Here is a 20,953-nt window from a genome sequence, read left to right as displayed (position 1 = left end):
TCTAGATATTTCTTTCATCATAGGAAAAACTCAAATGAATTTCTCTCTTTTCACCGAGACGTTCTGCTGTCACATGGACAATGTGACAGCATTGGCCTTGAGTAGGGGCAAAGTTAGTATTTGTTGCTAAGAAATGGTGTGAAGGGTCCTGGTAGGCTTTCTCCTCAGAGATAACTCCTTCTAGACCCAATGGTGGTCACTGAGAGCACCAGGAATTCCAGCTAAAATCAAGCCATTAATAGAAGAACACAGATATTTTATCAAATTAGCTGGAAGGTAAGGCATGAGGAGTGGTGTCCTAATAGCCACACTCTTGTTAGGTAAATAAGGGCTTGTGAGAAAGGTCTACAGCATGAAAGGAAGACGGAAGGCTGAGTGGACTCCCAAAGAGCCATAGGTCAGTCCTTGGCACCCAGAGATGGCTTTGCAGAGTAAAAGAAATTTAAGTTTTGGAATCCAACAATCCAGTTTTTAAATCCTGATTTGTTCCTTACTTGAATAGGGCTAACCTTTGAAAATACTTTTCTCTTTGTCTTTCTTGAACACATGATTCTAACCTGTCCTGAGCATCCATCGGCCCCATGACAGATAAGAATTCTGTAGAAGGGATTCTAAGAAAGAAAAAAAAGCATTCAATATTTAGCTGCTGATTCAAAATAGCATTTTCAACAAGACAGTAGCCTTACAAGCCAAGCTATTGTCTTAAAATTCTAAATTCCTTTATCTCTCAGTTTTAGCACATTAAGAACCATGCCTAGAGGACTCAGCTCATAGAGAAGAAATGGCCCTTAGGTCCGTGCAGTGGACCAGGGAGACTTGCTGTTCTGTGGTTGATGGATTATATGACATAGGAAAATATAAAGGAAAGCATACCCTTTCTGGCCCAGGGGATTTGGGGATGAAGGAGAAGAGACAGATAGAAGGGTCAGGGAACCAGAGATGCATCCAGGAAGCGCCATGTGGCATTTTGCTTAGGTATCCTTCCAGGGCTTTGGAGGGAGCTGGACAGCCTACCTCTGACCACCACCCTAGTTTCAACATCTGGAAGGAAGTGGAGGTTTCTCTGAGAAGAGGTAACTGAGAAGAGACACAGGACCTGTGGAGGCTTCCCAAAGCCTTCCACCTGCTTGATCCCAGGGCCCCTATCTCCCCAAGGCCACAAGGTCACAGCAACCCCCCCCCCCATTTATTCAGCGAGAAGAGCAGAGGAGATGGAGACTTTCTGAGAAACTGAGCATTTTTATGCAAAAGAGACTGAGAATTCTCTAGAGGGACTGTTTATTACATCAGACTAGGTTGTAATCCAGAACAGATTAAAATAAAGTTGTCATTCTCCCATTACCCAGGGGTTGGTGCTCGTAAGGAAGACAAAAGCAGTTAAAAATCAAACAAGGTACAGTTTCAGTGTGCATCCCGGGAACAGCTGGCTTGTACATGCGTGTGTGCCTTGGGAAAGTCTAAGACTCAATTTCTTTATCTCTTAAATGGGTATGAATAATAATTCCCATCTCAATAGCTTCACTGTGTGTTTAAATGATAGGTTGTGTAAACATCCCCAGTCTATTTCAGACATTCACTTACTGTAATTCTTGCTGGTGCTGGATCAGAGCCATGTGAGAGGCACAGCGGGACGGAGGGTCCTTGGCCCGGGGCCAGCTCCCAATAGCCATGATTGTCTTCTCCCTGGGAGAATTGAACAGATGCCCGTCCAGGCTGCAGCTGGTGGTCAGAGGTGGCCCCCTGTTCTTACCTCTCTGCAAGTTTTACGTGCCAGAGAGAAAACACACGTGAGGAGCCGAGGGTACAGGACCCTGGACCCACAGAGCTGCTCCTGTCCTTTCAAAGAGCACCTTTGACATCCGTTCTGCTCTACGTGAGTTCTGAGCCCCAAAGAGTCTGTGTGGTGCTTGCGGATACCCCTGTTGCACAAAGCATGCCAGCAAAGCAGGGTTGAGCCGTGCTTGCAAGAGCTGGTTGGAGGCTGAGCTAGATCTTGGCTCCCGGGTCCTCATTCAGCCTCCATGCCCTGGTAAGAGTATATTATTTTCTTAGCTCAAATTGCCGTTTCCAAGTCATTATTTCTCTACGACGAGAAAACAATATTGGTTCTTATGTAATATCAACCTCAATGAATCTGGAAGTGATCATGGAATGGGTGGATTTTTTTTTTCCTCCTTAAAAAGGAGAAAAATAAATTTGAGATTGTTTGCATATGGCTGAGAATATTTATGAACTATTCCCCTTGTTTCCTCGTCACATATTTTACCCAGCACATTTGCGGGTGGTAGCGAATAAATCTTTACGGGAAGGGCGGGTGGAGAGGGGCAGACAGCAGTTAAAGGATGGGGGACCCGTCAAGTGCCTGGGCCTCCACTGGTCCCGGGTCTCAGGGTCCCCTGGCCTCAGGCTTGCTGTGGTCTGAGGGTTACCCTATCCTGCTACTCAGAGGAAGGTTTCAAATGGGAACACTGACGGGATTAACATCTCCTTGTCACTCTGGTTTCTTTCATAATCCCCCTCACTCTTATCTGAGCAGGAAGTTCACCAGCGGTTTTCTGACCTGGGTGCCGTGGGCCAGAAGAGATAATTAAATTCTATGGATGCCAGATCGAGCCAGGGTCAGAGGAATAAGTTGGCAGGTAGGAGGGAAAAGAACTGGCAGAAGCTCTATCAGTGCCGGTATCTGTCAGTCGAGAAGAATGGCTGTGTGTTAGCACAGACGTGTCGTGTCTGTTTCCCCCCGGCCATGTCTCTCACACAGCGCATCACCAAGAAGGATCCCGACGGAGCGTCCGGGACAGGGCTGTGGCTGTACATGATTACATCAGGATGGGACGCAAAGCTCTGTGGTTGTTGGTTGTCATCTCTGGGGCCTGGGCCTCGGAACTGGAGCTTCTGAGAATCTCTCATTCTCTGCCGCACCTTGGAGTTTTTAGGAATATAACTGATGGAGAGTGTGGGGTCAGGGACAGAGAGCAGATAGCTGTCACATTTGGTCCTGCACTAGCAAGAGCAAATCATAGAGATGTCCTAGCACGCGGCAGGCATTGCATGAGGCACTTTTCCCTGCATAATCCGAGTCAGGCCTTAAGAAGATTGGGGATCTTCATCTCACAGTTGAGATGAGAAAACTGAAACTCAGCGACATCGAGGAGCTTGCCCAAGGTCACACTTGGTCGTGAGTTCCAGGATCAGAGACGTTCCCAAGATTTGTGGGGTCTGAAGCCAATAGAATAAATACAAATAAGGAATTTTTAAAAAAATCAAGTTCAAGGCTTTGGAAGGGGCCCATGGGATGAAGGGAACCGAAGCTCAAACTTGAGCAGCGTCATAATAAATCCACCCTAGGCAGGGTTGAAATTTAAACACAGGCTTAGCTCCAGGCCACGCAGCCCCTCCCCTGCTGCCTCGCCTCCTCTTCTCTCTACCATGATTACCACCAACTGCGCCCTTCACATTCCTGATCAAAAATACACAGACTCGAGCAATGACATTGACCGGCGGAGGACATCCTCAGCACACGCCCCCTCGGGATGTCACATAGTTGTCGCAGCTATGTCATAAGGTGACAGCCATGCCCACTGCCACACTTAATCCTTCCACCTCAAGAGCTCATGGAGACATAGTTGAGATGTATCCAGAATTGTCCTCCCAAGGAGCTGCAGTTGCTCTTCTAGGCCTCTTTTACCAAATGCCATGATCATTCCCACACTGGGGAACTTGGGCACAGACTCATGCAATGGCCTGCTCAGGTCTCCAGCGGGCATTTTGGAATTACAGTCTGCAACATTTCATTTCCTTTCATCCATCTCTGTCGCTTGGATTGATACCCGTTGGGCCGATTTCAGCAGACACTCTATTTGATTTTTCCTTTCTCCCTTAGAATCAAGATTTTGTCATAATCGCCATAACTGAAAGGGGTGGAGGGCTTTAAGGAAGCAAACAAACCCAATATAGATCACAAGTGCTTCGGCCGGGGTGGGGGTGGGGCCCATAATGACTATTGTTCGGTCCCCACCCTCTGCTATTGTCCTTGAATAGGATTGCAATCCCATCCTAGTCTAGACAATTACTAAGGGGAATACAAGCATTTTTTCCCAGCCCTGCTTACTCTATTCTCCCAAACTGGAAACACAAAGCAGATGATGAAGTACAAGTTCAAATGCCACACCAGGGAGAAGGAAGTATTGAGAAACTACGTCCAACCTCCAGCCTGTTTTCAAACATTCCAGTAAGTGTTCAATTGATTTATCTTGGGCTGGTGGTGTTTCATTGTCTCAAACAAAGGCCTCCTATGAAAAGACAAACTTGGGTTATGGAGGAGTGGCTAACAGAAGGCACATTTGGGAAAAAGTAAGTGAGAGTCCCCGTCCTCTGGGCTCTTCCCCCAGGGGCAGCATCCCTCCTTCATCTGCCAGAATTAACATCAGGACTGATTCCCGTTACCTCAGCATCACCCTCTACACTGGAGTCTGGGAAAAAACAGCCTTGGGGACGGGGTGATGACATAGGTGCAGTGGCTGGGGGCCCAGTCAGCCATCTCCTGCACCCCTGTCCTCGGAGCTCGGGTGGCCAGCGTTCTGTGCCTGGAACTGACTGTGAGACTCTCGATGGATTGGTTCCGAGTGGCAGTGGCTTCAGGCTGTTGCTCTTTTGAATATTTTGTTCTCCTCTCGTGTCTAAATCAATTACTGGATAGGAAATTATTGGGGCAAGACTGAAAGTCTTCTGCCACATTGTCGTCCTTTGGATGTTCATTCTCTGAGGTGTGTCCTTGACAGGTTTCCATGCAGCTGTGTCTGGTGGAGCCCTCTGCCTAGTGCACCGGCCCTTCCATTCTGGACATCTCTGATTTTTAGGACAACCTTCTCTAGATTAAACTGAAGTATTGCCCTTCTGGTATCCATTGGTCCTGTAGGGGCAACACGAAGCAGGGTGGCTTACTTTCCTCTGTCGTGTCTTCCTGGAAGCCTTGTCCCCCCCACCCTCCTTCTCAGGTTGGCTTCGTTGGTGCCTCCTTAGTTAATGCTTCCACAAAGTCTGACGCATATCTCTGTCCTAGACTTTCTAAGCAGTTGTTTACTTAGTGAATAGCCCTTTCTTTCTACAAAATTCTTATGCGGGTTAATTGTGGAATACTGGAAAAATATAGAGAAGCAAAACAGGAAATGAAAGTTGACTATTATTACTGTATCTACTGGAGATGAGCACTTCAAAAACTTTGATATATATCCTAATGGTTGCATTTGTATATTTATGGTTTTTTTTTAAAGGATTAACCAGTGTTTATTGTTTGTTAAGGTTTGCTTTTTCAGACCACTTAACACTCTTCTGCTGCGTTGTATTAATATTAATGGCTTGCAGGTATTCTGTAGTGTGGGGGGGCTGACGGTGTGATGGGAGGGGCACAGAATTCAGGATAGGCTCCTTTACTCTGAAGACCCCTGGTTGTTTCCAGTGGCAGGAAGGTTGACTGAAGATTTTTCTTCTGCTGTTTCATGCCAGCCCTTGAGAGAGGCCTGACCAGGGCACTGAAGAAACTGGATGACTACCTGAACAACCCTCTCCCAGAGGAGATCGATGCCAACACTTGCGGGGATGAAGACAAGAGGTCCCGGCGCAAATTCTTAGATGGGGACGAGCTGACCCTGGCCGACTGCAATCTGTTGCCCAAACTCCATGTGGTCAAGGTAAGAAAGCTCTACCTGCAGGTCGCTTGCCTTATCCAACTCCATCATAGGCCCGTGTCACCTGTGTGGATGAGTCAAGGACAGTGCCACCTGCTGGTCCAGAGCCTGGGCTCTGAAGTCACAGGAACATGAACCCCAAATCAGCCTCCACTGCTTGCTGGCTGTATAGACTCTCTGAGCTTCAGTAAAACAGGCATATATTACTTACTTCTTATTCTTATTTTTACTTCTTGGCTGGGAGAGTAAATATGGAGCAACAGTGCCTGGCATATTATAAAGGCTCAATACATAGTAGCTGCTATTGTTATAATATGTGTGGTTATACATACATATATATGTATATGCATACATTTATACATATATATATATAAAGAGAGAGAGAGCTTCTTCCTTGCCTCTGCCTCCCAGGTTTTCACTGGCCACACCCCCACGTCTCTATGAAGTTGCTTCATATGCAAGCCTTCTCATTCGCTCCAATAACTCCCTAGGACAGGTGTGTATCCTCTTCCTCATCTATCAGCTCAAGGGCTGGAGGCTGTAAGAAGTGACATCATTTTCTTGCCACGGTTGTCCTCCACTGATCGAATGCAGTGTAATCCTGTCCTATAAGAATTCTAGGATCCGAGAGTTGGAAAGAAGGGAATTCTAAGGTCATCCCAAACTGTCTCCCACCCCCCACTGGACCACTTTCCGCGTGTCTGTGACAGGCTTCCATGCAGCTGTCGCCTCACATTTCTGATGATGAAGAGCTCCCTGCCTAACGAGTCAGCCCTATCATTTTGGATGACTCTGGTCATTAAAACATCTTTCCTTTTTTTTTTTTTTTTTTTAAAAAAAGCGGGGTGGGCAGAGGGAGAGAGAGAATCTCAAGCAGGCTCCATGCCCAGCACACAGCCTGATGTGGGGCTCCATCTTACATCTTACAACCTGGAGGTCATGACCTGAGCCGAACTCAAGAGTCGGACGCTTAACCGACTGAGCCACCCACACACCCCTAAAAACATCCTATGTTGAGCACAAACAGCCTCCCCGCTCCCCTTTGTTCTCTGGAGCAGCATGGATCAGGGCTGCTCTGTTTCACCTTCTTTGAAGACGATAGTTTTGTGCCCTGATGTTTGTTCTCTAAACTAATGCTTCTTCTCACATCCTTTCCCGCCTTCACCAGCCGAGCGAAACACACAGTGGGACCATACCGCTAGACTGTTCTCTACTTTTATACACATTTATATCATATGTCTCAGTCAGACAATAGGCTCTATCGGGAGAGTGGCTTCTCCAAGCACGATGGTGGGTACATGGTGGCCTTTTCATAAATACTCATTGATTGACCATTTGATCACCTCGCTTGTGTCTTTATCATACCATTTTCCTTCTGCCCTTCGCTAAGAAGAATCAGATTCAATCATTTATCAGCTGGATAGCTGCCTATCGTTTTCCAGCTGAAGTCCTGAGCTAGAGATGTGGGCTTCCCTCCAGTCAGAGCACAACCAGCTTGAATTGAAATCTGAGCTATGCAAGCACTGGCGTTCCCACGGGACTTGGTCCAAGCTGGGGACTGGGCCGGAATCACGTGTGCCGTTCCTGATGGGCCGGGAAAGTGCAATCTATTAATATGAAGACGCTTTGGGTTCGGGGCCAAGCCAATGGTTACTTGTAAGTCCAGCCAAGCTCCATGTCTTTTAAGTTCTCAATGACCGCATGCCCCACCACACCCACGGAAACATCTTTTATTCTCTTTTCCTGAGGAACAAGTGGCACCATTAGGGATGGTATGATTCTAGTTCAGTCCCAGTGTGTCCGCGTGATGTAATGGAAAGACCCCCCATTCAGAAAGTCACGCGACCCACATACTAGTCCTACTAACAGCATGAGCTGGGGAAAGTCACTGAATCTTTCTGGATTCATTTTTCTCATGCCTAAATGAAGAGATTATGAAGTATATTCCTTCTTGCCTCTTTCTTCTCTCTTCCTTTACTCCTTCCTTCTTCTGTCATACTCAAACATGTATTGACTACCTGCTCAAGAATTTCCTGTCGAATAAGGTAAACAAATGGATCCCCCAAGGCCCTGTGCTTCATCTTCTGACTCTTCCCGTTCCTCCCAGCCCTAAAGGATGATGCTCCACCCGTGTCCTTGGATGGAGTTCAGTGAGATGTTCACTTGGAGAAGCTGGGGATCAGAGGGAGGACGGCCTTCGAGGGGACAAAGGCTGGGCCTCGCCTTTTGTCTCCTTGGATTTCTGCTGATCCAGCTTATCAGATCCCAGAGACCTGGCAAAGCCCCGTCCTGCAGAAAGAGTGAAGGGGGAGCCAAGTCAGGCCTCCAGTTTGGCTCCTGATGCCAAAACCTAATCTGGGCTGTGGGAGCTAACTGTTTTCATATGAAAGAGCAAATTCAGACCATGAGCATGGAAGTTCCTGTGAACGTCAGAGCTCCGTGTGTACATCCTCGCCCGCGCTCTCTCGCGCTCTCTCCCTCTCTTACCTGGCTCTCGTTCAGGTTCATCTTCATTCTCCCTGAGAGCCTGGTTTGAACTCTTGCTGTCTGGCTCCCTTCTAGTCCTCATCCTCAAGGCAAGCCAACATGTGAGGAAAGAACCAGCGATGTGGCCAAGGCTCAGGACGTGCAGGTCCGGGCAGGGAGGGGCATGGTGGGCCTTCTGGAGCAGCCCCTGGGACCCCTGCCTAGCACGGTGACCTGCTTCAGCCCCTGAAGCAAACAGCAAAGGAGACATAAGCTCAAGTATATATCCATAAGCCGCCCTTCTGCTGTCTTAAATCTCATAGCGCATCCTTTAAAAATGAAAACAAATCCCAGCATGGAGAGACTTGAGGTCACTCCATCTGTCAATTTGTGACCCATCCCTCCTGCCCGGTCTTGCTCCTTAGCCAGGACAGCTGCTTCTCAAGGGCTCCTGGGAAAACCCAGGGGACCCTCACCCTGCAGTGAACAGGGGGAGGTCAAGGAGAACTGGCAATGGGTGTTGGCCCCAGCATTTGCTTGTGGCAAGTGCTCTGCCAGGGGACTCAGATGCCATCCCCTTTGCTTCTTAGTTGCACCTAAGCTGGACAGAGCATTGTGGGGATGTGGCTTCCTTGGTGACTACCCCAAACCAGTTCTCTTAACCAACAGAATTTAATAGAAAGAAGCAGTAAGTACTAAAGTACCAGGAAGGCAAAGTGTACCACGAGGTTCTACCTTAATGGGGCGGCCACGACCCCCTAGGGCAGGGGAGGCCAACGGAAGAGGTCGGAAGGATCTAAAACTTGGCAACTTAGATGAGGGGCCCCTGCAGAGCCCAACCTTGGACCTGCGAGGTGGGGCATGCTGAGCTGCCGCTGGGGGCTGAGTTCAGGGCACGGCCCAGGGGGCTGGCCCCCAACCCCTGCAGGGGGTCACGGCTGTGTGCTGGCCTCTCTCAGCCAGGGTGAAGACCTAGTTCCACCAGTGGTGGCAAAACAAGAAAACTGGACTCAGCTGCTGCTGCTGGAGCAAAGGAGAGTCTGACGGGCAGGGGATGTGGATGTCCGCGGCAGAAAGGGGCGGCCCCTCTCCCTCCTCCAGCCTTGCAGACCCTCTCTAGCGCCCCCTCTTGGAGGAGCCTAACAGGGAGTCCCTGGCAGAACAGATGTGATTTGCAGAGTTCCCACCCATGCGTCCCAGCGCCCCCAGCGTCCCAAAGAAACGAACACCAGGGTGGTTTGGAGATAAGCAGCAATAGCAGGATAACTGGCACGCAAGGGATTCTGAGTACAGCCCTACCTTTCTCGTTTGCAGACAGCTGGGTGGCCACGTGGAGAGAAGGGAAGGACTGTCATAGGAATACCGGGCCCAGCAGAAGGAATAGAGTCAATGATACTGTAATAGCATCCTATGGTGACGGATGGGAGCTTCCCTGCTGGTGCACACAGCAGAGCCTATAGACTTGTCCAATCACTGTGTTGTGCACCTGAACTAATGCGACACTGTGTGTCAGCTATACCCGAATAAAAAAAGAAAAGCAAGGACTATAATAAACATGAGTGATTACTCAAAAGATACTGGTTGAATTAATTTCCTATGTCACATGGTGTAACCTATTTACGCTCTTGTGGCTTCAGTCTGCTCATTGCTAAGGATCTGCAGTCTCTAAAATTAAGTGAGTTTCTTCCATTTGACTCTAGATGCACTTTGATTTAGGATACCTGAAGATAGTAAAGATGCAATACAGCTGTTTATTGAATCCTTACTTATTTAACTTCTCTTTGCCTTACTTCCGTCATCTGTAAAATGGGAACATAATACACTCTTCCTTATAGAGTTACTTAGAGGTTTAAGAGGCTTGCACAGTGCTTAAAACAGCCTGGAGCAGAGCACATAGTAAATAAACGCTTGTTAGTGTCACTACGCTTATAAACAGTGTTACTGAGGGGCACCCGGGTGGCTCAGTGGGTTAAACATCTGCTTTCGGCTCAGGTCATGATCCCAGGGTCCTGGAATTGAGCCCCCCATTGTCTTTGGGGCTCCCTGCTCAGCAGGAAGCCTGCTCTTCCCTCCCTCTGCTACCCACCCCTGCTTGTACTTTCTCTCTCTCTCTCTCAAATAAATAAAATCTTAAAAAAATAAAAAAAATCCTAGTGTTATTATCAGGCAGTATAAGAATGAAGCTGGGGTTCCTGTCCTTCTGCTTACACTGCTCACAAGCTAGGGAAGAGAGAGAGGATACTAAAACAGTAACTGCAATTCAGAATAGAATAGAGCTTACTATTGTAACACAAGTTCCAAACTGATGCAGGAGAACGGAGGAGGAAACTGCATGCTCCTTGGGAATGTGGTCAAACCCATGAGGCTGAGCTTTTCATGTAATAGGTCATCATTGCGTTCACTCAGCATAGCTTTCCAGGGAACCCTGAACATCACTGGCACCAAAATGAAAATGAAAGCCCAGAGTAGCTGAACTCAGGGGTTCTCTGAGTGGGAGGATCCCAGGGCCAGCAGTCTGAAGACCTCTCTAAAAAGAAAGCAAGGAAAAGAGTCAGAAGTCAGTGGCTTAGGAGAAAGGCTACTCTTTGCTATTCCCACCCCGGCCCCAGAGGGCTAGAAGCAAGACCAGCTAATGCGCAGACCCCAGCGTACAGTGACAATAAGTGGCCCCTGTTAAAAAGTACTCAGAATTTCCAGATGGTGACAGCAGAGCATTGAACCAAAAGCAAGCCCTTCTGAGTTTGAGGCCCCATGGAACTACACAGGTCACCCTCTCTGCATGCAAATGGGCAGATGGGTCTCAGTGAATTATAATAGGAGATAATGTTTCTTGAGCACTCAGTATGAGCCAGCCACCCCTCTAAGCATTTTATGTGTATTAACTAATCTGTTACTCCAAGGTAAGTCCTATTATTACCTTCATTTTAGAGATAAATTGGGGTTCAGGGAGGCTAAGTAACTAGTCCAAGGTCACACAGCTGTTAGGTAGTGGAGTAAAATTGCAGATCCAGTCAGCGGGGATCCAGAGCCCATGTTCTTAACCACGATGCTACTGTTTCAACACAAACAGCACCTCCCCAGAACGCCCATCCGCAGCCCCCACATGTGGCAAACTAGAAGAGACTAGAAATTATGATTTGTTCACTCCCACATCATACATTGAACCTGCATGTACAGTCCAACATCTAACTTACTTTTTATGCTTTTTGTTCTCTCCCATAAATAAGGGTGTTTATGTAAAAAAAAGTGGATGACGGGAAAAATTTATAATTCTATCAGTCAGACATAACCACTGGTAACATATTGGTATATGTACTTCTAGTCACCTCACATATTTCTCCAAATTGCACTATACTGCACTTTAAAAAATTTTCTTTATTTTTTTGCACTGCACTTGAAACTTAGCAATCTTTTTTTTTAAAGATTTTATTTATTTATTTGAGATAGAGAGAAAGAGCAAGAGAGAGAGCATGAGCCGGGGGCAGAGGGAGAAACAGACTCTCCACTGAGTGGGGAGCCCGATGTGGGGCTCAATCCCAGGACCCTGAGATCATGACCTGAGCCGAAGGCAGACGCTTAACCAACTGAGCCACCCAGGCACCCACTTAATGATCTAAGAGAGTTTTCCAGATGCCTGGAACTTCTTCTGCAGCATCATTTCTAAAGGCTCTCCAGGATGGCATTGTATTTACCTATGATAATGCATTTATCCACGTACCTATGGCAGGACATCTCTTTCCTCTGCCATTTTTTCACTATTGCATTTTTTACTATTCGTCCCGTGATCGCAGATAGGTAGCTCAATCTTTGTGATCATTTCCTAAGGAAAATTCCCCGAAGCAGAATGCCTAGGTCAAAGGGCAAATTATATTGACTTACAAAATAAATGAGATTAGAGAAGATGGAAAGAAGGCAGCACCCCCACCTTGCGTGACAAACATTTTTGCTGCGGGCGGGCTCGCGGTGAGTGATGCGCGGGGGCACCCGGGTCCCCCGCGCCCCCCCACCGCACGCACGCCGGGTCCGGCGCTAACTCCTAACTCCGTCCCACTGGTTTGTCTCGTGCATTCACGCCCTCTTCTGTCCTGCCGTCTGTGCTGTAGATTGTGGCCAGGAAGTACCGCAACTACGATTTCCCGGCCGAGATGACGGGCCTGTGGCGGTACCTGAAGAACGCCTACGCGCGGGATGAGTTCACCAACACCTGTGCGGCAGACCAGGAGATCGAGTCGGCCTACGCCGATGTGGCCAAGCGCCTCAGCCGGTCCTGAGCTCGGCCGCCTTGCCCCACCCCTGGCAGCAGAAGGACTTGGCTTCTCCCGCAAGAACTCCGGCCTCGCAGACTCCCCTTCCGCACCGCGTCGGGAAACAGCGTTTGGTTGCCCCCCACGTCTCGCCGGCCTCGTGGGACCCCAGCCTGCTGCCTCTTAGGAAGGTCCCAGCCGACCCCATCTGATCCCGCGGGCATCTGCAAGCAGAAATGGTAGAAACACGCCAGCGCTCAGCCTTTGGAGTCTACCTAGGGGACTGTCCCCGGCCCCGCCGCCAATCAGAATCACTGCCCGGCTGCATTAGGAACATGCAACACCCTGTCCCCTCCCCCTCTCCTCTTTGTTGGTAACTCCACGGCCGAGGACAGATGCCATCGTAGTTCTTGCTAGAAAGAGAGCCACCGCGTTGGGGGGAGACAGAGTGAATGGAGGGCCGGCAGGCTGTGGATTGGGCCCAACTGGCCCATATACCTTCAGTCCCCGTCTGCTTTCTGACGCTCCGGTCACACGGGGCACTGAAGACCAGACGGGAGCACCACTTCAGACAGTCTCTGTTGGCTGCAATGCTGAGGAGGTCGCCATGCTTTTGTGTATCTGGCTGACAGGAGCCTCTGGTTCTCGGCTGTCCAGGCCTTTTGAGGAAGGGACATTGGCATGCAGTCGCAGACCGGGGTGACTGCAAAGGGGAGGGGGAGCAGTGTCGATGCCAAAAGGCCCACGGGGTCTACCAGCCATGGGGTTTGCTTGCTTAGGGGTAGTTTTGTTGGAGATGCCATGCCTGGGTTTGACTGATCCAGGAGTCAGTTTTGGTCTGTGAGAAAGCAGATGGGGGGGGGGGGGGTGACGATAGAGAAGTTCTTTATGAGGCTCGATGTTCCCTGGGAATCCTTCATACAGGTCTTCTCTCTCATGATCTAAGTCTTGAACTGCTGATGGCATGTCACTACCAACCAAGAATTGGCCAAAACTGACTTCCCAGTCTCTTCAAGTGGTTCCCCAATGTGGGTCTGCCAGCCGGGTGTGACTCCTGGCTGAGTTGGCTGCAATCTCTGACGGGTGAGAGATGGCATGATCATGGAACACCTTAGGAAGAAAGTCCATGGGCCTTTCTGACCGGGAAACCATGTGGTTTGACCTTGAGGAAAAGTAGATGCCCCATCTGGGTTAATTTTCCTGCCATCTGACTCACCTGCCAGATGAAAAAGGAACGGGTTTTAGCCAGTATTTCACTCCTCAGTCATTCTCCTTGAGTTTCACCTCCTTCAAAGCTCACCCAGCTCAAGCCTGGGGACCTGTGCAGAGGAAACTAAGAAAAACGAGCTAATCATCAGCCCTCTGTCCTAGTGATGTGCTGTGAGAAAAGCCACCCGCCATAGATGGTCACCTTCAGCAGTCTTCCCATCAGGGCTGCCTGTGGGTAGAGTGAGGTCCCGAGTGCCAGAAAGTCCCGGGACCTGGCTCATTGCTCAGGAAGCTCAGGGCAGCACGGTCCTTTCCATAGAAACATCCGCATATCCTCACCCCGGCCACCCCCAGACCGGCCTGCCTCCTGGGATCTCTGAAGAAATCACGTGGCCCGCTGATCTGAGCAGAAGGGAGGAAACAGGAGCCCCTTGAGCCCACTGAGGAAGAGGAAATTTCTCAGTAGGACGTTTTATTAGCCTGAGAGCTTTGCAAGGGCAAGGAGGCATTGATTCATTCCCACCCCTAAAGGAACCTTCCCAGGGACTCCCTGGGAACTTAGTCCCGAGACATGTTTAGAAAGGAGCACGGGGTGGGGGGGAACAGTTCTTGTGACTATAGGGGTAAGCCCTGACCTGGCCTCGGGAGATGAAGTCTTGAATGATCCCAGAGGACTTAGAATTAGTGTAAATCCTGTTGTCCTCAGAAACCCTTCCCTGAGTTTAGCAACACAGGCACGATGACCTAAGAAGCAGTTTACTTTCCAGAGACCCACAGTGGTCTAGAAGCAAGTCAATGTAGCAAAGGGAGCGGGACAAAGAAAACAGGCCCCCAGGTGGCACAGCTCCTGGCTCGGGGTAGTCTGATCCTAATGACTGATTTGAGAGTCAGAATTCAGCCATTGGCGAGTCTTTAAAAACAAAGAAGCCAAACCAAATCAATATTGTTGTTTCTAGATGGTCCTTCTGTGGTTGACTTAGTTTTACATAAATAATAATATTAAGGCACCAGTGGGGGGTGGGGGGGCCGTTACATGATCGGTTATAACCATTGAAAACAGGATGGAGTTTAGAGATGGAAAGCACTTCTGAGTAATTCAGGAATATCTTTATTTCAATAGTGGATTATTATATAATATAACTGAGTCTTGACTAAGAGCTTTAATGTCTTACAACCAGATTTAGCAGAATATTTTAAAATAACAATAATATTACCTTCTGATTATTTTTTCCAAGAGAGATTTTTCTCCAGATCCTTCAGCCTCCCTGGGCTTTGGCCACAACCCTGTCACATACACAGCAAATCATCTTCAAGCATCGGTATGATGAGGTCCTTAGGTGTCTCCAGAACCCAATCAGGGAGTCTTGAAGGTTTGCAGTTTGAACTCCAGAGTTATGAGACAGGAGGTCACCCTATCATTGGTCTTGAATGAGTATTGATCCCTCAAAAAGCATTTCAGTGGCATTAGAAAGAGTTTGGGTTGAGATCCTATTTTATTTCGGATTTATTTTTCCCCTTTGACTTTCATGTCCTATTTTATTTTTGTGGGATAGCATAGTGGGAGGCGGAGTCAGAAAGAAGAATCAAACTCAGAATAACAGTGTTGAATTTACCCATCTATCCAGATTGGGCCACCTCTCAGGTTGGCCCAGAAAGAAGGTATTGGGTAAGATTTTAATAACCTTATATGATGAGCTGGGTAATAAAAGCTTGAGTGTTCTAGACTAGCATGGTGCCTTCTATTGTGTGTCTTTATGTCCTGATAAAGGAAGTCAAATGGCTGACAGCTCAGAATCACACGCTACGAAAAGCAAAACACACTTTTATTTGACCACACAATCTCAGACTGGTTCCAGCTTCCCAGGAAATGCCAGTCTCTGGTGTTCACATCTGCCGGGGGGGCCAGCAACGATCTTGGTCTTTTCATTAGAAAAAGCCTTCACCACGAGGGAAGTTTCCTAAGCTGCATTTTCCAGCATTTGTTGAATGAAACCACAGAAGCTCTTCGCAGCACCTCTGCCCACTGGCCATTCTGCACAAAGACAACACCAAGCATCTTTGAATTGTTACAGGATGGATCCTGAAGGTCTAAGAATCTCAGGAATCAGTAAGGCCTAGACAAATAGAATTAAAAGAGGGGCAGAGTCAGGAAGGTACAGGTCCTTCTAGGAAGAGTTTTCCATCTTAAAAAACCAGTGAAGAATCTGTATCTAAATTAAATTGGTCTAGAGGCAGCAGGAATCCAGTAGGTACCTCTGTGAGCAGCCACTCTTCCCAGTGGCCAGGAGCCATTTATGTAGCAGAGTGAAGCAAGATGCCGTTCTCTCTCTCCTTGGAAAGATGAATCATTATTAAAACTAAGTTCCATGATTCCTAAGGGATCACTTCCTTATTTTTTCACATGCCATTAAAAAGAATCATAAGCATTCGAGAGAGAGGTGTGCATGTGAAGCATCCTGGTTCTAAAGTTAGGAGAACAGATGTTGTCACATCTTTGGCCTTGGAGCCCTTTCTGCAAACAAGACCCAGTGTCTTCTATCCAGTGCTTTTTAGCATTCAAATCAAGTAACATGTGCCCCCTTCATGAATGCGTATTCCTCTACCTTTGCCAATATTCTTCTCCCGGCTTAGTTGCAGGATGCTTTCCTTTCATCGTGAGGTTATGATCCAAAGTGTGCATCATTTTATTTAATGCTACTTGAGGAATTAGATCCAATGCTCCCCTCACCAACCAAAAAATAAAATGAAAGACTGCTTCATTACAGGGTTTGGGCTAATATGTGTTTCTATAAAAGCAATCTGGTTTTTTTGGGGGGGCGGGGAGAACATAGTTTAAAGGATCCAATTATCTAAGATATGTTATGCCTAGTTAGAAGTTTCACAATAATGATTATGCATATACTTAAAATATAAAATACCCAGCTGCTGTTTGAACTTTGTCTTACTTTCCTGGCCTCGTGTTTGTCCCATCCTAAAAGCTAGGTGTTAACTAATTTAGCAAAAGATGCCTAGCTTTTATAAAAGAACGAACATTACATTTTATAAAGACACTCCAAAGGATGGTTACTTGTTTTTCTCAAGACCTTTAACTGTGGTGACAAAATAGCAGGACTTGCTTTCAAGCCTTAATAAATATAAATTGCCTTTTAATGAAGATATTGCTGAATGTTTTCTTCATGAATCTGAATGAGTAATAAGTTTGTTTTCCAGTCTTGATTGGTATTGACTGATTCAAATAAAGTTGGTTTATTTTCAGCTATTACAAAAGCAATCATCAGACTGCTTATTTGAGGTGGGGATTTCCTATGCTGTTTTAAATGTCAAGTGTGAACTACCTTTTTTTTTTTTTTTTCCAAATAAGTTACTCTGTTTTCCCATTATAAAAGAGAATATGTTCATTGTTCTTAAAAATCAAAAGCAAGTAAAAAGAAAAAGAGGAAGAAGAAAAGGAAAAGCAAGAAGCTTGTGACCTAGTCATCCAAAAATCCATTTTATTTTAGCAGGGCTGAATCCTATTATAAAACATGGGCTGGGTAAAAAAAAAAAAAAAAAAAAAAAAAAAAAAAAATACACTGATGTTCATTCATGGTTCTCACTTTCCTATCTATATCATTATACCTGGGGGTAAGTCAATAGTGACTGTCTAGGTATGATTTAAGGAGTACTTTAAAATACTGGTCTACTTGCCCCCAAAGCTCTCTCTTTGCCCACAGTGGCTTGGCCCTATCAGTGTTCCTGGCCTAAATTCCCAGCCCTAGAACATCACTGACTCTAGATTAAGGTCTCCAAAGTCTTCACAAGTTTTACCTGAAGCCAACATTGACACCCGATGAAGCCGTCTATGAGCATTCACAGATCCCTAGGTCCTCCCAGCTCTGTCGGAACAGCCTCTCCTCACCTTAGAAAGGATGAAACACTTGATTCAGGGAACAAGTCCTGGCAGGAGAGGTGGCCTGTAGCTCAGAGCTGGTGCGGCAGATGCTGTCAATGGTTTCCCTCCATCACGACCACACCTGTGTTCCTCTGGCAGAGCTCTGATTGGGTCAGAGGTCTTCCTCTCCACCCCTTTCTAGTCCCCACCCTCACAGGACCCAGTTCCAGGGGGTGAAGCATGAATGGTCTGAGCCTGTCCTCCTGGCTGTAGTTGGTTTCAGAGTGGGTTCTTGACCACGTTCCACCCAGTATTGGGAGAAGAGATTTGTTTAGGAACTTCTGAGAAAGATCTTCTTCTGAAGAAGTGTCTCCTTAAGTCCCTGCCTCCGGATGTGGGTTTGAGGCCTGGAAATACTGCCCCCCACTGGAGACCACGAGGAGGGGCAAGCGTCAGGCAATGCACTGCAAAAGGCGCCAAGAATGGAAAGAGTCCACCACCTGATGGGACCACCGAGCTGCGGAATCAGCCCACTGTATTCCTGGCTCTAACTGTGCATTTCCTGTTCCATAATATATCCTGGGTTGTTGGAGGGGGTTTGTTTGTTTGTTATTACGAGCAGCCGAAGGTATTCAAGTAGTAGACGAGCCAAGTTTGTTGTCATTATTGCTGTTGTTGTTTTTAATAGCCGGTTTGGTCATCAGATTGCTCAGGCAAGACGTGTTCCATGTTTCCCTTGTTGGGTCTGCAGGCTGACCAACGGCTGGGGACACGGGAGACCTCATCTCTCTGCAGCTGTGCTGTAATGAAACCAGGGGGTGCGCGGGTGGCCGTGCTGGCGTCTGGCATTGAGAACGGAGTCCTGTTCCAGAAAACCTGCCAAGAATTGAACTCCGAAACAAGAGCGTCTCATTATACTTACAAGTGTTGTGAGCTGTGTCTCTTTCATTTTTATGTCTAGTAGCTAAGATCCCCAGAATCCCCAGTAAGTTTTACCTCGTGGGAAAACACCTGGGGTATCAGACGTGGGGAAGCTCAGGGTTGAAAACAGGAGATTGGACTTCTAATCCTAAATCCGTCACTATGTTACTATATGAACTTGAGTAAAGCCCCTTTCTGGGCCATTTCTCCAACAAGGTTACTAAGACCCCTTGTCTGGGATAATGAGTTCCCTGATAAAGAGTACTTATAGATGGGGCACCTGGGTGGCTCAGTCGGTTAAGCAGCTGCCTTCAGCTCAGGTCATGATCCCAGAGTCCGGGGATCGAGCCCCACGTCCAGCTATCTGCTTAGTGGAGAGCCTGCTTCTCCCTCTCCCTCTGCCTGCCGCTCTGCCTACTTGTGCTCTCTCTCTATCTCTCTGTCAAATAAATAAATAAAATCTTTAAAGAAAAAAAGCACATTTATAAGTAATAAAGTGTTTTATAAAGGGAAATGACATTTCAGCCAATTGGAACCATCAATCTATTGGAAGGTCTCACTGTGGTCCTCCTTAATGGAAAGAAGCTGAAAATACATAGGTATTAGGAACTGGTGGGCTTGTTTTTTTCTTTCTTCTTTTAAAGTAAACTTCAGTCGATCTTGGAATCAGTTCACATCTTTTTTCCTGTCTTTTTAGTCTCTATTCAATGAAATCAACATCTATGTGCAATGAAAACGACCTTGGGGCTCTGCAAGTAGGCTCATTAAGCTGCAGTTATAAACTGCAGAAAATAAAGCAGATCAAATTTTGGAAAAGTTGTCAATAAGAAGTATGGAAATTAAAAAAAAGTTGGAGTTTAACCTCCCTTTAACTAGGATATCTCGATGCCCCGAACTTATCTCTAAACGTATATAGGACTCAGAGTCTAGACCACACAAGATCCGGGATACAAATACTGTAACGGAGGCCAGCATAGCATCCACCTGTGGAGCCGTGCTTGGTTGCATGCCATTTTGTGTGTCCAGAATTGTGCCTGTGTGTTAGTCACTCCTCATGACCCTTTCTTTCCCCAATTAAAAACCAAGCTCCTTTAAGGGATGGAGTGTAGATTATCCAATTTGTGTACCACACCTCACCTTGCCTAGCACTCAGCAAATATTATGTGCTGAAAAATAGTTATTAGTGGTTGACTGGAGAGATCACGAGACAGTATTTTAGGCTTCTGGGTTCACCTCGTATCTCACTATTCATGTCCCTGCAGTCCCAGGCTCCCACTGCACCAGAATTCTGGAAATAGAGTGATAATAGTGAGTCAAGGAGAGAAATAGGCATCTGTGTCAGTTAAAAATGCTTCTAATAGACTTCTGAACAATGGGTCCTTCTAAACAGTCTACACAGCATTTCATTGTCTGTCTGAAAGGATGAAAAGCTGCCTGATGCTTACTGGACTGCACGGTTGTGATTAGGTCATGATTTAGCCAGGTTCCCAAGTTGGCCACAAAATTCTGTGTAGATGGGGTGTTCTATTTAGAAATGGTCTAGAAGCTTTGAGGTGAGGATGACTCTGGATACTATCGTTCTGGATACTATCTGGCTAAATATTAGTTAAACAAATACATCTTTTTTTCTGCATATATGTTCACTAGAGAAAATTTAGAAAATGCGAAGAAGTGAAAGAGAAGAAATGAAAGAGCACCTGTAATCCTTCCATGAAGAGATAAGCACCTTTAATGTGTAAATAATTATCTTCCCAGACTTTTTCTAGTGAGATAGAAATGTCAACATGAATAATTTCTTTAACAAAAAGAAAGCTGCCATTGAGAACCGAAACCAATAAACTTTTCTGTCTGGATGATAAACAGGTATGGCCAAAGCACTTTTTCCTGTTGCTCTGCCACATAATACTGGGACTAGATACAAATAGTAACAAACTTGCTACTTGCTTACTTACTAGGACCAGCAGCTTGCTCAACAATATTTGCTTCAGGCCCTTACCTTGCTATGCCCATCAATCCAAAATTTTATGTCCAAAAATGCCCAATCCCAACCAGTTCCCTGCCTGGTGAGACCCCCCCCCTCCTTATTATCACTGGACTCTGGCTCTAAAACCCTGTAAACATCCTCTCCCGACTCCCTTCTTCTGAAATATTACTAAGACTCTATCAAAGAGATGTTCTTTTTTATTGAAATCAATCTAATAAATGTAGCTTTTTTTTTTTCTTAAGATTTTATTTATTTGCGAGAGAGACAATGAGAGACAGAGAGCATGAGAGGGAGGAGGGTCAGAGGGAGAAGCAGACTCCCTGCCGAGCAGGGAGCCCGATGTGGGACTCGATCCCGGGACTCCGGGATCATGACCTGAGCCGAAGGCAGTCGCTTAACCAACTGAGCCACCCAGGTGCCCCTAAATGTAGCTTTTTTAAACCAAGTTTTTTCTGGTGATTTTTTCTCGTTTTTTTTTTTTTTTTTTGGCAATTGTCAACTAACACTCTGCATACTATTTTTCAATTTTGTTTTTTTTTACTCATAGATCATGAACATCTTTCCATGTCCC

At 46.7% G+C, this 20,953-nt stretch overlaps 1 protein-coding gene across 4 annotated transcripts in view; it reads left to right on the top strand.

The window, feature by feature from the left end:
• The window catches only part of CLIC5 (chloride intracellular channel 5), a 166,925-nt gene extending 148,226 nt beyond the window's left edge, over window positions 1–18,699 (top strand). For 2 of the 4 annotated variants that reach the window (XM_045866970.3, XM_045866972.3), the window contains 2 exons: window positions 5,506–5,690; window positions 12,257–16,991. In XM_045866970.3, the coding sequence (XP_045722926.1) occupies window positions 5,506–5,690; window positions 12,257–12,424 (353 nt within the window). In that variant the 3' untranslated portion in view covers window positions 12,425–16,991. Of the gene's footprint in view, window positions 1–5,505; window positions 5,691–12,256; window positions 16,992–18,228 lie in introns of those variants that run through there. The other 2 variants (XM_054505398.2, XM_045866971.3) reach the window with 2 other exon arrangements.
• The last annotated feature ends 2,254 nt before the right edge of the window (window positions 18,700–20,953 follow it).

This window comes from Mirounga angustirostris, unplaced genomic scaffold (genome assembly GCF_029215605.1).
Source record: "Mirounga angustirostris isolate CCGP_5_RB_7025 unplaced genomic scaffold, mMirAng1.0.hap1 SCAF_8, whole genome shotgun sequence".
NCBI classification, from domain to species: Eukaryota; Metazoa; Chordata; class Mammalia; order Carnivora; family Phocidae; genus Mirounga; species Mirounga angustirostris.
The sequence above is the reverse complement of the archived record's forward strand: the minus strand, read 5'-3'. Positions and strand labels throughout refer to the sequence as shown.